This window comes from Protomyctophum bolini, assembly GCF_963924005.1.
Source record: "Protomyctophum bolini genome assembly, chromosome: 15".
Lineage (NCBI taxonomy): Eukaryota > Metazoa > Chordata > Actinopteri > Myctophiformes > Myctophidae > Protomyctophum > Protomyctophum bolini.
This window is the reverse complement of record NC_137876.1, coordinates 23588617-23606209: the sequence shown is the minus strand read 5'-3', so window position 1 is coordinate 23606209 and position 17593 is coordinate 23588617. Positions and strand designations below refer to the sequence as shown.

The following is a 17593-nucleotide window of genomic DNA, read 5'->3' as shown; positions in this document are numbered from 1 at the left end:
ACTATTCTACCATTTTCTTCTCTGCTGCTGAACTTTGCTAATCTATGAATGCTCATTATTAATCTATAGATACTTCCAACCTGTCGTCCATATTTTGGCCATAATTTGCACGTCATCGATGTCAAAATCTTGAAAAGATGTCCATCCTATTGCAAAGTATAGGGCTGTAGTGGTTAATATGAAGTGTTGATCAAATGTTCTCATTGTCTTTGTGAATAGATAAGGCTGTATCATTGCTCATGCCTACAAGTGCCAACATACACACGGAAGTAGCTTACTTGTGTCAAGCTTACCCGTCTATATAGATATTAGCATTTTCTATATTTGTTTTTACACAATAAACTTTGCAAAAATGCTACGACCTTGTGAAGCATTTTTACTTTGTGGTTGGTGGTTGAATTTCTACAGCTGGCAGCTTCCCACAGACTAGGGGGTTCTACCTCAATTAAAAATGTTCAGTGTGAATGCTTGTAGGCATTATTGTCTATAGCTGTTGATAGCCATTGGTTTTGTGTATTTGTTAACCTTATGTATTAAACAATTTTAATTAATACATTTTAACTGGGTAAAATTAACCCAATCGGTGCACGTGCACTCAGTCTGGATGGGCCAGTGCCGGCCAAAGAAAATACTGTACAAATGTGAACTTCCTCTGAAAGGCTACTGTAGGGTATTGCAACAGCAGCAGCAGCAAAAAAAAAAAAAAAAAAATTCCAAGGGGAGGATATTTGAGAGGACACTGGGGTAACCGTATCAAATGCAGTATTTTAACGACTATATATTTATTGAAGTGTTCTTTCGAAACGCTGAAACGGAATGGCAAAACGTCTATGCATTTCTCTCCGTAACAGTCCTTATACAATGACGGAATCTAGAAAGGTTACTACTGTTAACTAAAAGTCGTACACACACTCCTCCTCCCGCCCACTATCTCCCAGATTGAGCACGAGGTCACCCACCTGGGTCGTCTCCACAAGCTCTGCAGCGACGCCTGTTTCGGAACGTGGCGAAAGACGCGGCAGTTGGCCATGAACTGCTGCGACGGATGCGGCCTCTACTGCAAGAGCGACGGGTCCTCCTGCCAGACCCTCTCCATTGACAAGTCCCCGCTCAACTTCTGCAGTCCGACGTGCATCAGCACCTACAAGCAGGTCTGTGTACAATACATGCTGTGGGAGGTGGCGTTGATATCTGTGCGTAATCTACAGTAGTATGGTGTCGCAGGAAAGTCCACCACAATAATAGAAGATGCAGAGAAAATGCTATCTGGCATTTGACTAACCCATTTTGGGGCGGGAACCCCTTTTTGGTGTTTTAAGCAATATGTTATACTTAAGCTATTGAAAAAATAGCAGATCTACAAGCTCGGCACTCGGTGCCGCGCTATGAGCTTGTAGATCTTCTATTTTTTTTAAATCGCGAAAATGTGGTGTAAATCTTTGAATATATATTCTTTCAGAGCGAACGTTTTTAACTCAAATCTTTGCTTCTGGGGGTGGGGGGTCCCTGGAATAACATATTTTCAGATGGGGTCGGCGGCCAATTACATATATTTTTGGGGGTCCTTGGCATGAAAATGTTTGAGAACCACTGACATACCGGTAGATACATTGTTTTTTCAGAAAATAACAAAGTATGTGTAGCAGAGTGGCTCACAGCCTCAGCCCGATGGCCTCAAAAGGCTGTTGGTGTTCGCCGTCCGTTCTAGCTCCTCTAATGTATTATTCTACAGACCTGCACCAAGATGACGGAGTGCGGAAACTGTCAGAAGATGGTCCAGGTCTCCTCCACCACCATGGAACGAGACCACAAGGGCAAGATTCAGCTCTACTGCACGCCTCTCTGCGTGGAGAAGAGCCGCTCGCCCAGACATGTTCTCAGTGGTAGGTAGATTCAGCTCTACTGCACGCCTCTCTGCGTGCAGAAGAGCTGCTCGCCCAGACATGTTCTCAGTGGTAGGACGTCTCTCACATGCACATCGCACACACACACACACACACAGCTTGTAGTAGATTTGAACTATAAAAAAAAAATTGTAAAGTTAAAAGGATAGTAATACAAACACACCCACACTCTGCTATATTTTTTTAAATCGTTAAAATGTGCCTCAAATCTTTTAGAAAATTGTCATGATTTAGAAAACTTTTCTTTTTAAATTTCGACGTCAGGCCTGAATGGGTTAACACCGACAGCATGTCACAGCACCAGCCCTCCGCCAGCACATCACCATCAAACAGCCAAATTAGAGATTAAAGAAGAACCTCATGATGGGCCAGAGGAGAGTAAAGAAGATCGTCTCCGCCGCCAGGCCAGGGAACGGAAGCAGCGTCAACGCAAAAAACAAACGGACGAAAAGCTTTTCCAGGAGCGGCTACAAAATGCTAGGAGGATGCAGCGGCAGCGCCGCCAACGACTGGACGAGGACAGCCTGGCACAGCTGCGGCAACGAGATGCTCAGCGGCACCAGCAGCGCCGCCAGCGACTGAACGAGGACAGCAGGGCCCAGCTGCGGCAACGAGATGCTCAGCAGCACCAGGACAGCCGGGCCCAGCGGCGCCGCCGAGATGCCGAGAGGATGCAGCGGCGCCGCCAACGACTGGACGAGGACAGCCGGGCACAGCTGCGGCAACGAGATGCTCAGCGGCACCAGCAGCGCCGCCAGCGGCTGGACGAGGACAGCAGGGCCCAGCTGCGGCAACGAAATGCTGAGAGGATGCAGCAGCGCCGCCAGCGACTGGACGAGGACAGCAGGGCCCAGCTGCGGCAACGAGATACTGAGAGGATGCAGCGGTGCCGCCAGCGACTGGACGAGGACAGCAGGGCCCAGCTGCGGCAACGAGATGCTCAGCAGCACCAGCGGTCGAGAGCCGCACGCTCTAAACCACCTCCTCCCACACCTCAGCAGGAGTTCATAGAAGCTGAACGCAAACTGACACTTAAAGACAATCAAATAAAAAGAGAACTTAAAACAAAGAAAACCTACAAAATAATAATAATGAATGATTCAAAATGAAACTATATATTAAAAAAGATTAAATACATTTTATGGAAGACAGATGACATACCTTCAGAACATACAGTATGTGGTATGTGGACAGCCCAAATAATGTCACTATTACCACTGGAGAGACTTAAATATGAAACACAAAATAAGGCAGATGTATTCGTAGAGGTATGGACCCCCTTTTTGGATTATATCGAAGAGCACAGTTGATTCTGTGTAGGACGGAACCCACCTTCACTTGCACGCATGCATTTCACAACCCTGTACCATTTGGAAATTATTATAAAAAAATTATCTTTTATTTGCTTTGTTCTTACATTGTTGTTAGTATTTTATAAGTAACTGTCTTGTATGTAAGTCTGTTGTGTTGTCCTTGTGTCTACCGGTATGTAAAAAAAAGAGAGAACCCTCAAAATAAATTATGATAAAAAATTTAAAAAATTAGGGGGCTAGCGGTGCTGAGCCTTCTCGTGGCGGCCCTGTTTTCACTAATTTTACAGTACCACACACTTCTCAATAATTCGTAATTTATTCTAATTGTTATTGCAATTTATGAGCTGCGTTCGCTTCCCGCGTTCGCACGTCTTACTTGTATTATCTCAGTAAAAAAAAAACATACTTTTACACACTGGAAAACAGAACATAGACCCCAACTTGTGCACTCTTAGGGTAATGCATCTGTAATGCATACAGCACAGAGATAACAACACCAGCAAACATACCCAACCAATATTTGCATTGAATCCCCTCTGCTCTCCTCAGGTACTTCGTTTCCCTGTTCCTTGTGCAAGACCGTTGCTGTGCCTCAGTATCATCTTGCAATGGTGGACGGCACCATCCGCAACTTCTGCTCCATTGACTGTGTGACCGTGTTCCGGGTAAATACATACATAAGTGACTTTTAGATCGTCTATGTTTTATAGCTTATATGATTGAGATATATATACACACGACTCATTTGACAGCATCAGTATCGGCAATTATGCAGCCGATATTATGTCCGCATTTTAACCATATTTAACTTGGTGTCCCTATATTTGGCCAAAATGGGCCGAACAACAAATTTAATTTAAAAAACAACTATTTAATCTACGTACATGTTTATGGTTGTGGTTTCACCTGCACACAATGGGCCCGATTCACTAAGCTGTTTACAGTACACCCATGTTAGTAGTCTGATAGTGATCTTTTTGTTGTTGGTGAAGTTCTTTCTCAAGTCTGCTCGGATGCAGACTTACATGGGACCAAAGCTTGCTGTATGTCCATAGAATTCCTTAATTCTAGATTACTGGTGCTTTGTCTTTGGATGCGTGTGCACAGCCTGCATTGAATTCTTTCCACAGTTCCACACAGAACGTCAGTACTACACAGTACTCCAGTCAATGTGTCTGTTAGTATGCGCTCGAAAAAGTGAGAGAGGCAGAAAGAGATAGAGATCGCTCTTGCGGAGCAGGATTTGAAATGTTTCTGATATGCAATGATGATGATAATAAATTGCTTCGTATTTTTACCGAATGGGACGTCCGACGGAAATTAATTTATATTTTCCGGCTTTTGTAATAAAAACTGGCCAAAACCGGCAATTACCGGCTTAGCATGATGTGTGGCTGGGACTATCTTTTCTCATGTGTGTATCGTTTGTAGTTTTTATCATGGACATATCTCTTACTCTTAAACCCCATTATCCGGCAGGAAGGCTGAATCACATAACCATTACTACAAGATCCTGAAAAGCTTCTGAACAAGTTGAATCTAAGGGACACCATAATACAATGTTTGGATTGTGATGTACAACCTAGAAAACCTCGAACCGTGCTACCTCATGACATGACATGGCACAGCAACAAAACTGAATCTTTTAGTTGTAGTGTAAATTTGTTGGCAAAGAATGCAAATCTAAATTCGTCATCCCAAACATACAGTAACAATACAATAAAACAAGATATTACAGAAAGAAAAGGATACATTTTCCTGCCATGTAACCTCGGAGACAAAACAACAATACAGCACTAAAGTGCAGTGCACACATGTGAATAAAAACCATTGGTGAAACCACAACAAAATTACACTATAAAAATATAAATCTATGAAAAACAATCTACTCTGCGTCTGTGTTAAAACGGACACAACACTGGGGATGGTAAAATGTTAACTTGGACTCTGTTTATGTGCAAAGCTTTAAACATTCTTTGATTTCTTTACTTTTTCTGTTTTGTAACATTACTCTAATAGAGCCTCAGGTGTGGTTAGAATATCCCTGTGTATTTTAGTCTAATCATAGTAGCTGATGGTCATGTTTTAGGGGGAGGGGGGATAAATCACGACACTGGAGCATAGATCATCTCTCGGTCCTCTTAACGGCTCCTTTCCCTCTGCGTCTGACAGAAAAAGGCGCCCACTTCACCAGAAGAGATCCTGGAGGCCAATGGCACCTCCCCGGCCATTCCCAGGCAGCCTCTGTCCCAGCGAGATACCCCCCCGGGGGGACAGGGTCCCCCGGCCGGGGAGGGGCCTCCCTCCAGCTCCGTCCCTCCCCTTCCACGGGAGCCCTCGCCTCCTCCCGTCCCCTACCCCGGCCATCATCCCAGCCACACCTTGGTGCCTCCGCTGGTGTCTCCTTACTCGGCCGTTCCCACCTCCGAGCACCCCCCGAAGCCGTCGGAGGGCGATAATCCCACCAAGGTGACCTGCCATCATTGCAGGAAGCTGTTTGACACCAAGCCACTGCTGTTCAGCTATGAGGTAGGAGCTGCACACGCATGCACACAGACACGCACGTACGCACACAGACACACGCACACGCGCGCGCGCACAGTCGCACACACGCGCGCGCACAGTCGCACACACGCGCGCGCACAGTCGCACACACGCCCAGTCTGTGTGTCAAATTGTCTTTGATCAAGTCACTTTGTGTACATCAATATCTCATTTCCAAGTTCACAAGGTGTCACAATGCAACATGCTGTAAGCTTGTATATCTGCTATTTTTGCAGAATTGCCTATATGATATTCCCAAAATAGGGACACAGACAGAAAGACAAACACACACGCGCTTGCACACATGCATTATGCACACGCACGCACGCACCCCCCGTAATGTTCAGGACAGATGAACCATTTGGTAGAGCATTTCCCTTTGAAAACAATTCTGAACTTAACTCGACCTGATTGGGCCATCTCTACCATTCGGTTGAATGTTATGGCAAGAAAACGTCAACTAGATGTCAGTTTGTCTTCCAATAGCATGCCTTGCCAGGTACATCAGATGTGGGCTCTGTTTGGTTGAAATTTCAAAGGTAAGATTATTTTTTTATTTTGACATATCATCTCAGAGGTGTTACTGAACATGATTATGTAACTTGATACGATAAAATAATGTCTGATAATTTTCTAAAAACATGCTCTACCAGACGGGTTGTTTGTCACTTTTGTAAAGGTAGTGAAAGCTAAACTAATTGTAATGTTTTCTGTGAATAAATACAATACTTCTAATTAATTGTTGTTAATTTGATACATTGAATGTTATATCATAATGCTTATACTGTCTAAAACATGCTAGAAACAGTTCAATACATTGACAATTGTTATAAAATAAACAGTGACATTTTGCTAATAGCTATATTTAATGTTATTTCATTATATATACTTGATGAAAAACATAGTATGATATTTAACTATTTCTCAACATGTTTCTGTTGAAGTACGGTAAACATGATACATATGTCACTATGACATACTGTACTACTGGTAATACCATGTCCATGGTAACATTTGTGATTTAGATTTTCCTTTTTCATTCCGTTTGCAAATTATAGATGGAGAGTAAATCATGTTATGGTGCAAGGCCACACACGATACCGCAAAATCCCCAAGACTCTGACACTGAGCTTAGTGATTACACCCGTCCTCTGAGTGATGAAGCCACAGAAGCAGAAGAGTCTAGAGACACTTCTTTTAAATCCATGGACGAGGAGGGGTCCTCAACAAGCACATCTTATAAACCACCAGTCCGTAAGAAGAGGAGAAAAGAGAAACGCAGTCTAAAAACATCCCCCTTCTTGGAGCCAGATGACACCCCTCACCCCGGTTCACCTTCTGACCCAGAAAGAAGCACGGAGAGATTCTGGGAGTACGAAGACATCGAGGCATTCCAGGTTCCCGATTCAAGCTTTGAACCACCCGATGCCGTTAAGACTCCCTTCCAGTACTTCAAAACACTCTTCACTGACAAGATGATTGAACATATTGCTCTCAGTACCAACCTGTACTGTGCTCAGGAGTCGCGGGATCCGATCAAGACTAGCCCCGAAGAGATTGCGGATTTCCTGGCAATGCTGCTCTTCATGGGGGTTTTCACCTTCCCCGCCACGGACGACTACTGGCACCCCGAGTCGCGTTTTGACGTGATAGCTGATATCATGCCGCTGAAGAGGTTCAAGTTGTTACGTCGGAACATTAATTTCAGTGATAATCAGCGGTGCAGTGGCCGTCCGGACCGATTCTATAAAATCCGTCCCCTTTTTGAGATGCTCCGAGAGCAGTGTCTCCTGATCCCATCCGCCTACAAGCACAGCGTGGGTGAAGTCACGGTGGAAGCCACGTCTGGAAATCAGAAGAGTCAACATATTGCCAACAAGCGGGGCTTTACATTGTTCTGCCGCGCCAGTTCATCTGGTATCGTCCATGACCTGCTGCTCTATCAAGGGACATCCACGTTCTTCAATGTTGCCCTAAGTGAGCCGGAGCAGGCGCTGAATCTAAAGGCCAAACTGGTGACGACGTTATGCAACACCATCGCTCTGCCACAGCTTTCGGTCGTCTTCTTTGGCAAATACTTCACCAGTTTCAACTTGGTCCAGTCCCTACGAACGACCCTGGGAGTCAAGTGCTTCGGCGCCGTCCGATCAAACTGGATCGGTGGAGCACACTTGATGACGGACAGAGAGCTGAGGAAGAAAGGACGTGGTGCTTTTGATTACAGGTCTGCTGAAGGGGTGATAGCAGTGAAATGGTTCGACAACAAATGTGTCAATCTACTCGGCAGTGCCTGTGGCATTGAGCCTCTTTCGTCGGTCAAGCGGTGGAGCAAAAATGCCCGCGCGAAGATTGACGTCCCGTGCCCATCGCTGATTCCTGCCTACATCGAGCACATGGAAGGCTTTGATCTTTCCGACAGGCTGGCGCACATGTACAAGACCCCAGCCAAGTCGCGGCGATGGTACTTGCCCCTGTTCGGATACATCCTGGACCTGTGCGTCTCAAATTCCTGGCTGGTCTACAAGAGGGATTGTGGTCTGCTGAAGGAGAAACCAAAGTCTCTCAAAAGGTTCCGTCTGGCAGTGGCCCACAGTTTGAAGCAAGTCAACAAACCACCATCCAAAGTTGGCCGGCCGTCGTCCTCCTCTCCTCCACAGGTAATAGAAGTAGTAGTAATAGGGCATAGCAGTGGGTCGTGGTTTTCTGGTTCCACCCTGTGGTGTTTACAAAAATATTGATATCAATTATTTTAAGCCTAGAATCGAGCCATCCAGGATCCTGGTTAATCATGACTATAAAACCTTTGATTCTGTGAAAATAATACCAGAAAATCACGTCCACTGCTATTCCATATACTACTAATAATATATATATAATATATTCTTTATCTGTAACATACATTTATATTTGATCTCAAGCGGCTACAACACTACATTGTGCGTTGCAGGTGCCATCTCAGAAGAAACGCCTCATCCCACTATTCGCACACCCACAACCAGACGTGCGTTACGACAACGTCGGACATTGGCCCCTTCACTGTGACAAGCGGGGGCGGTGCAACGTCTGTCCAAAGGGGGTGTCCAGATGGAAGTGCCAGAAATGCAGGGTCTTTCTGTGTTTGAATGAAAAACACAAGTGCTTCGTGGCGTACCACCAGCAATGAAGTGGATCTAATGCCCAAACACCTTTGTGTACGTTGCACCACTGCCACGTGCAAGATGTGCAAGTCTGATTTATTTCTATTGAGGTTTTGCACTTTATTCTGACTTGTATGAAAATGTATTTTTGCATTCGCCATTGTAATTTTGGTATAATTGGTTTCGTTTGGTTCTTTATTTTCAACTTTTATACTTCATGTTCCTAGACACAGACATATGTATAGTATAATTATATTTTTCTTTCAGCTGAATGCACATGAATGTATGCAAACGTTTTCCCCAGCCGTTTTTTTCTTTAGTCAAAATAATGTACATAATCCCATGCTGCTGCTATTAACATTTTCTTATGTTAATATGCAGACGGAAGGTTCTACGCACTTTAAAATGATAAACTGTGAACATTAACATGTAAGTAGGTATGCCCTGCCACAGTGTCATGTTGTAGGGGGTGAGAGGGATTGTTCACGATGACCAGGAGTTTGTTGCTGTACTGTTTTGTTATCGTCTGTTATGTCTAAAACGTCTTCATGTGTCTAAAACACATGAAGTGTTTTTATGTGAAGAGGAGGTCCACAATGGAAATATGCCCTTGGACCTTATTGTTTTTTTTTATCCTCTGTGATGCTATGACTGTATGTGAGGAAGGAACTACCGTACTAAAGTAAAACCTCTTAAGAAAGCACTTTTACTATAAAGTGATATCTCAACCGTTTGGTAGAGACGCATATTTTGAAAACTGCTGGGTATTGTAAAATAAATGAACAAATAACACACGATTGTTATTATTAGTGCCTCAACAAAATAAAAAATGCAAAGAAATCCATGGGATTTCTGTTCTTGCAGAGACAAAAGTGTGTGTGCGTTTGTGTGTACGTGTGTATATCAATTACCATCAGCAATATAGACAGCAGCACATGGCATCATGGCCACTCTGTTAGACACATACAGTACACGTACTGTACATACATACACACACTATCATACTGTAATAGATGTATAGTGATTATCTTAGCTCAAATTAAAAACTTGACAACTACATGGGTAACCCTTATTCTGTATCGATGGAAAAAAATGGAAATCGACTCAAGATATTTTTTTATCCTTTTGACAGATACACAATTATATGCTTTCATGCTTATGCATTTTGTCAATACAGATGTCAATCAATCATATTAACCCTCAACAATACTGCCACTATCAGTTCTACATTTACAGCTAGCTACCACCATTTAGCGCTACTAATATAATTCCACTGCTGCTACTAGTAATAGAGGTGGCAGCAATAACGACGATCATGACGTTTCCGTCCGTAGGGCCAGATATCCATGTTCTGCGGTAAGACGTGCTGTGAGCAGTACAAGACTCAGAAGAACATCCTGATCGTGTGTGACCACTGTAAGCTGGAGAGGGTTGTGTACGAGATCCTCAACTACAACCAGCAGGACCGGGTCTTCTGCAGTGAGAGTGAGTAAATGCACTGACTCTTTGTCTTCTGTAGTGAGAGTGAGTAAATGCACTGACTCTTTGACTTCTGCAGTGAGAGTGAGTAAATGCACTGACTCTGTCTTCTGTAGTGAGAGTGAGTAAATGCACTGACTCTTTGACTTCTGCAGTGAGAGTGAGTAAATGCACTGACTCTTTGACTTCTGCAGTGAGAGTGAGTAAATGCACTGACTCTGTCTTCTGCAGTGAGAGTGAGTAAATGCACTGACTTTGTCTTCTGCAGTGAGAGTGAGTAAATGCACTGACTCTTTGTCTTCTGCAGTGAGAGTGAGTAAATGCACTGACTCTGTCTTCTGCAGTGAGAGTGAGTAAATGCACTGACTCTGTCTTCTGCAGTGAGAGTGAGTAAATGCACTGACTCTGTCTTCTGCAGTGAGAGTGAGTAAATGCACTGACTCTGTCTTCTGCAGTGAGAGTGAGTAAATGCACTGACTCTGTCTTCTGCAGTGAGAGTGAGTAAATGCACTGACTCTTTGTCTTCTGCAGTGAGAGTGAGTAAATGCACTGACTCTTTGTCTTCTGCAGTGAGAGTGCGTAAATGCACTGACTCTTTGCCTGAGTTACTAGTTCTTTCTTTGTAACCCATTTACACATTGGCTGCCACTAAGTCCTCCAGCGCTCTCGCTTGAGCGCTTGAAAATCAGGGAGCCAAAATCGCCAAATACTAAACCTAAGAAACTTTGTTTCTCTTCAGAAGTCTTAATATTGTAACCGCGATGCAGCAAAATATTTGAAATTTGCCCAGAACATCCACGTTCTGTTCAGTCACCAGATGCAGCCTAGATTCAGAAAAAAGGGTTTAAAGACAGTGTTAAGAATGGAGGTCGATTCTACAAATGCCTTCTAAATCTGCAGTTCTCAAACAAAAAAACAAAAAAAGTGAAACTTTTAAGATTTTTTTCCTTTGTATCACTCTGTGCCTCTTTCTCTCCCTCAGGGTGTAAGCTCCTCTTTAAACACGAGCAGTCGAACGGTAACAAGGAGCAGTCGTGGAGAGCTTGTTCCTACTGCTCCAGCGTCGGCCACCGGATGCTACACAGCAACTACAGCGGCAAGATGGAGGAGTTCTGCAAGCCCCACTGCATGTCCCAGTACACAGTTCTCTACTACGGGGTAGGTGGACACAGTCTTTACTTAGGGGTGTTTGTAGGTAGACACAGTACAGTGTTCTCTCCTACGGGGGTACGTGGACACAGTCATTTGGTGTGTAGGAGGTGTACAAAGTACAGTGTTCTCTGCTACGGGGTAGGTGGACAGTACAGTAGTATACTGTTCTCTACAACGGAAGATAGGTAGGTAGGTAGACTTACTGTAAATCGCTCTGGATTAAGAGCGTTTGCTAAATGCCTAAATTGCATTTGTACTCTGGGGGGTACAAAAGATACCATCAGGAAAGCAGAAGTGAGGAAAATTTCCCATTTGAAAGCAGCTCCCTGATGGCCTATGCTCCCCTGCCCCTCTTTCTTAATACGTATTTCTATTGATTGATATTTGTATTGTCAAAGATAATTACATTATCAATTATTTCTCTTCTCTCCTGGTGTCTTCACCCTCTGCCCCTCAGCTTTCTATCTCCGATGTCCTACCTATCTAAATTCTAAGCCCTAAGAAATTCTAAGAAAGATAGGCGCCTCCTTCGGCTCTGGGGCGTATGCTCTCAAGTGAGGGCAAGCTTCCGCGTTGGTGCCCATTGGAAAGTAACGAAGGGAAGGGACGTGAGTCACGTGACCGGACGCCAGGGACACGCCATATATACCAGCGCACTTCCGCCCCTCGGTGCGATACATGAATTGCAGGGCCGACGGAGGCCTTTCTATGTCTATGAAAACTCGCCTGACAAAAACCCTTGCGTTCTCCTCCTCCTCCTCTTCCTCCTCCTCCTCTTCCTCCTCCTCCAGATGGCTCGGTGCGACAGCTGCAGGAAGCAGGGCTACATGGCGGAGAAGCTGCAGTGTTCGGGCTCCGTGCGGACCTTCTGTGGCCTGCCCTGCCTGCTCCAGTACTGCCACCACTACTTTGAGGCCGGACAGCAGATCAGCACCAACGGCACGACGTCACTGCCACCACCGTATGGTAAATAAACCCATTCTGGCCTGAGATCAGATTCTAAAAAAATGTCTTCTACATCCTGACAGTTTTCTGAAAAAGCTAGGTTTCTATGTGTCAGTCGTTCTTCGATTTTTCAAAAATAGCAGACCTACAAGCTCGTTATTGCTATATGCTATTTTTCAATAGCTAAAGCATAGCATAATGCGAACACCAAAAGGGGTTCCCGCCCAAAATGGGTTTTTAACTTGGACTGCTAATTTTGATTTACTTTTTTTAAATATTAATTTATTTAGCATTGTAGTCACCTGAAAAGTTTTAGTTTTATTAGACTAAATATCATAAGTTAGTTAGTTAGTTAGTTAGTTAGTTAGTTCCTCCCCAACATTTTAGTCTAGTTTTTATTTGTTGACTAAATTGTTTACTTTACTTACTTACTTTACTTTACTTTACTTTAAGTCAGCTTAGTTGTTATTTATTTTTTGTTTAGTTTCCGCCAGTGGAAAAAGGTAGTCTACGAACATTTTTCATCATAGTGTCAGTCGACGAAATTAACAGTGCATCAACCCTCCCTCTGTTCCCCCAAAAATACATTGTATTACATGCAACTGTTACAACGTTGACCGTAAATGCACCTTGTTTTTAAATCCTACTCTATCCTGAAAACCAAAAAGCAAGTTTGATGTGGATAATTGTACCAGATGTCCTCACACTGTGCCACCACCCCGTACAAACGCAGGTTTAGTTTGATGTGGATAATTGTACCAGATGTCCTCACACTGTGCCACCACCCCGTACAAACACACGGTGGTCTCTCTCCCCCTGCAGCTCCGAGGCAGCCCCACCACTCCTCCAAGATTAGCCCCGTCATCGGCGACGTCGTGTCATTGGCCAGCAGCTCCAGCAGTCAGCCGCAAGTTACGGCAGACACCGCGCTGTCGGGTCAGTTCCAACAGCTCGACACAGAACGTATGAGTTTGAGCCATTTAACCACTTGAGCCCTGTTCTGTATTTTGTCTTGCAATGGTGACGTCGCACAGTGGAAATAGCCAGTCTACAAATGTGTGAACCGTTTTAGCCAATATAATAAAGACTAACCCAAAAATCGTAACGCCAGGTTGAAAGTGGTTAAGTATATCTACACGTACAGTATGTATATGGATAATGATAATGTGTGGTGAGCTTGTTGACTGTTCTCTTAGGACACCTTTATACGGAAACGGTCTCTAGTGAAAACGGCAAAATAATATATCAGTTGGGCCTTCTGTTTAGAGTTTAGATGGCAACGCATGTTATCGGGGGTTGAAAACTTGGTGACAAAGTGAAAACCCCTTCCAGAGTGGAAATATATGCAATGGTGAATGTAAACAAACAGCTGTGTGATGGGAAGTAGAACAGAAGTGGTCTATCTGGCAGTGCGTCACCGCCACCTAGCCACTGTATAAATGCTGATATTAATAAAAGGTGAGAACGCACCGGGAGTTTACTGTCTTCTCTACAGACGGTTGCCGTCTGAAGGTGGCCTCAGTAACTGCACCATGGGCTTCCATACTAACTATACTAATAATAACTATGGCAGGTCAGGTCATATTTATCCTGAATTGGGTTCATTAACGGGATTGTTTTTTGCTTTGTCCATGTAGGAGCTCTTCCACCCTCCAACACTCATGGCAAGAACATTGACAATGTAAGTGTGTCATGTGTGTGTGCGTGTGTCACCTTTTGTGCTTGTTTTTAATGTAACTATTTTTTTAATCAGATGGTGTACATTTGTAACCAAATAGACCCGGGGACAATTGTTAAATTAAGAGTATTTTTTACTGTGTTCTAATTGAATATTGTTGCTTACATACCGTGTGTTTGGTTCTTATTCCTGTGACCCCAATGTAAATTATGTCAACTGAACTTACATAGTATTGCTAGTCCTACCATGGAGTTTTAATACAATAACATGTACTGTATGTCAACAATTTAAAAGATGAACGTAACCATTAGGTTTCGAGGTCAGTCCCTAAAAATAAAAGGGCAAGGGCTTCAGTTCTTTCCAGACTCACTTGTTGCTGTTCAGCGATCCTAATGCTCTGATATAATGTTGTGAAATGCTTTGTTTCATTCATGTGTAATATCATGTCCAGGCCAGTACCCAGACCGATGCCCCGTCCCGTCGACGTCAGATGAAGAACAAGGCGGTTCTGTGTCGCCCCTTCACAGTGGACCAGGAAACCCTGTGTGAGCTGGCCGCACCAGACACCCAACCTCTGTGCAGAGAATCAGCAGCAGGTAACGCAACTGAAGACATTCCAGCCTCGGGGCTCTTCCAATTATTTTTAGCTTTGGTCTTCTTCAGTGTCACGCAGTTGCCACTGTAGCCAAGTCTTTTGTCGTGTTTTCTCACGTTTTCCAAAGTATGGTGGAAGAAGCACAACGCAAAACTTCCTTTCCCCCCCAACTTCACGTCTAAACAAAGCTTACCTGTGACTGGAAGAACAATACAGTTAGTTTTCTTCCCGAGGAAGCACAGCAGTGATACACATTTATGTGCAGTGCATCAGGAAGAAGTTGGATGTCTACATGGCTGTAGCAGCATTACTTGATTTCATTGCCTCTAGTCATGGTTCTGAGGTAGAAGCTTTTGTAGTATATAGACGTAGTATATAGTATAGACTATTTGTTTTAACCACTCAAGCCCTATATGCTTTGTTGTACGACAACCACGGAAATAGTAGCTCCACAAGCTCACAACTTGAGCTTGTAGATATGTTTTTGCTGAACATATTTGAAAACTTTAGAAAGTTTGCCCACAATCGGGATTCCCAGGACTAGGCATGTAACGATATATCGTATATCGATATATATCGATATTAATCCCGACGATATGAATCGATTCATTGAAAAAAAAGGGGGGGGCTTGTGTGTGATGTGAAATGTGAGTTTTAGTCATATTCCATCATATTCAAGTGCTTTTGGAGAGAAATGATAGTCACTTTCAGTAGTAGAGCACTGTAGAGGGGAGCTGTGTGTGTCTGTGACTGTGCTCAGGTGATGATGGTCGTTGATGCTCATCAAGGAAGGCAATTATGTTTCTGCACTGTGAAAAGTAATGCTACTTCTTTTGCAATGTAGTTAAATAAAACATCTCAGGGGGGAAGATAAATTATATAAAATTAAAAAAATAATATTTTTTCTTTAAAATATATATATTTTTTAATATCGTGAAAAATCGTATCGTGATACGAATCGTATCGTGAGTTGAATGCCTACCCAGGACTCATGTGTCTAAATATACTTCCTGGATAAATGCTGAACCATGTGATTGTTTGGCGAGGAAATACAATGAGAATCAGAAAGGTTGCCACAGAAACATTGCATACATTTCCTCTACCTTAAAGTTGCTGATGATAAAGTATTCACGCGCTGAAAGCAACAGTAACTTCTCGTTTACATTGATGAAGTCCATGCCTATTCTCCAGTCCCATCTAACCACTAGATTTGGGCGATATGACTTAACCCATTCTGACCTGAGATCAGATTCTATAAATGTCTTCTACATCCTGACAGTTTTCTGAAAAAGCTATGTTTCTATGTCAGTCGTTCTTCTTCTTCTCCAAAAATAGCAGACCTACAAGCTTGTAGTGTGCCACTCGGTGGCGCGCTATGAGCCCAAAATGGGTTAAAATTGTTAACAGTTTTAAGTGGAAGTGACAGAGAGGAGATTCCATGAGGTATATTGTTTTCTCTTAGATCTATGGAAGATGCAGTGACACTAAAGGTTTTGATATCTCTATATTGATTTAACTTTTTTCAATAATGTTCTTTTGAATCTCTCGTGGTGGAGTATTTTTGATGGGTTCCCCACCCAGCGCTGTCTGTCCATTGTAACTAATTGACAACCATCCCACAACATCTCTCACCCATTCCTCCACCACACACAACCAGCCAATCCGACGATCGCCCCAGCTGAGCTTGCTAGCCCCGCGCGCTCCACTGGAGCGCCCACGCCATCCCCGACAGTGTCGCGCACGGCGGGAGACGCGGAACCGCACGAAGATGCCTTGCCGGCGCGCTTGACCGGACGCCATTTCCTGGCCATGACGGAGAACGGCAAATCTGCATGCAAAGTCTGCTCGAAGAACTGCAAGAGGTTGAGGGTAGAACAGGAGCAGCAGCAGGAGGAGGAGGAGGTGGAGAAGGAGGGAGGGGAGGAGCAGGAGAGAAAGAGGCCAAGGAGGGAGGTGATGGAAGGTGGCGATGAACGTCAAAACGTGGCGGAAGAGGAGAAGGTGAAGGAGGAGGAAGGCGAGGAGAGGAAAAAGGAGGAGAGGGCTTGTGAACAACAGGCCCAGGAGACGCAGACACAATACTACTGTAAGACCTGTCCGGGAGTGCCCAACCTGTGTCCTGTCCCCTGCTTTGAGCTCTACCACACCCAACGGGTGTACACAACAGCCACCAAACTGGACCCAGCACCGGGTGAGCTGTTGTCTGCATTAATGTCATAATATTTGAAAAGTATGTTCATACGGTATTTATAATACAGTAGAATTAGTCTGTTCCGTCCCTCTTCTCTATTTGCGTGAGTGATGCACAAAAGGTGTGAGCTAAAAAAATAAAGACCATGAAAATGGTTAGACAATGTTTCCATCCGCGCTGGATCTAAACTCTTTTCAAATTAAGACTAGCCTGACATGGCGAGATTCAATGCGTAGATATTTGTCACCACGTAGATATTAGTCTGGGATCTCTGTGTGGAACCTGCATGTTCCTGCAAAAAATGCCCAAATGGCAGGTTGTTCTGTTTTTCAGGCTAAATAAAGACGTCTGTTATCAGTATTGTTGTTGTTATTATTACTATTATTATTATCGTTTCAAATATTGTTCTTGATTGAGGTGGTCGTGATCATCGTCAGTGTCATTATTACCATGTCGTTACTGTCAGTATTGTCATGACTGTTTTCTGATTACAACATAAAAGACAGTGTTGCACTGGCTGGTTCTCCTGTCTCAACTTCCTGACGGAATACTAAACTGTCCCTTTTTCACTTGTAACCAAATTGAGTGTAACGCCCCCTTTCACATATTGGACCTGTCGAAGCTCTGCTGGCCACTCCCACCTTCTCCCATTTCA

At 43.9% G+C, this 17593-nt stretch overlaps 3 protein-coding genes across 9 annotated transcripts in view; all 3 read left to right on the top strand.

Moving 5' to 3' along the window:
* Positions 1 to 17593, top strand: part of LOC308330100 (zinc finger MYM-type protein 4-like) — a 62647-nt gene that overhangs the window by 20852 nt on the left and 24202 nt on the right. For 5 of the 7 annotated variants that reach the window (XM_080784788.1, XM_080784789.1, XM_080784787.1 and 2 more), the window contains exons 12-21: positions 939 to 1151; positions 1733 to 1883; positions 3767 to 3882; positions 5390 to 5746; positions 10233 to 10383; positions 11360 to 11535; positions 12321 to 12495; positions 13297 to 13437; positions 14112 to 14155; positions 14604 to 14748. In XM_080784788.1, coding sequence (XP_080640914.1) covers positions 939 to 1151; positions 1733 to 1883; positions 3767 to 3882; positions 5390 to 5746; positions 10233 to 10383; positions 11360 to 11535; positions 12321 to 12495; positions 13297 to 13437; positions 14112 to 14155; positions 14604 to 14748 — 1669 coding nt within the window. Of the gene's footprint in view, positions 1 to 938; positions 1152 to 1732; positions 1884 to 3766; positions 3883 to 5389; positions 5747 to 10232; positions 10384 to 11359; positions 11536 to 12320; positions 12496 to 13296; positions 13438 to 14111; positions 14156 to 14603; positions 14749 to 16404; positions 16939 to 17593 lie in introns of all 7 variants that reach the window. The other 2 variants (XM_080784791.1, XM_080784790.1) reach the window with 2 other exon arrangements.
* On the top strand, positions 1940 to 3398 carry LOC308330101 (uncharacterized protein). Its single transcript, XM_080784792.1, has 2 exons — positions 1940 to 1955; positions 2169 to 3398. Exon 2 carries the CDS (start codon positions 2390 to 2392, stop codon positions 3011 to 3013), a length of 624 nt encoding a protein of 207 aa, XP_080640918.1. The 5' UTR covers positions 1940 to 1955; positions 2169 to 2389; the 3' UTR covers positions 3014 to 3398.
* Positions 6967 to 8924, top strand: LOC308329151 (piggyBac transposable element-derived protein 3-like; the record flags this gene model as incomplete). Its single annotated transcript, XM_080783356.1, has 2 exons — positions 6967 to 8418; positions 8709 to 8924. 2 exons carry the CDS (start codon positions 6967 to 6969, stop codon positions 8922 to 8924), a joined length of 1668 nt encoding a protein of 555 aa, XP_080639482.1.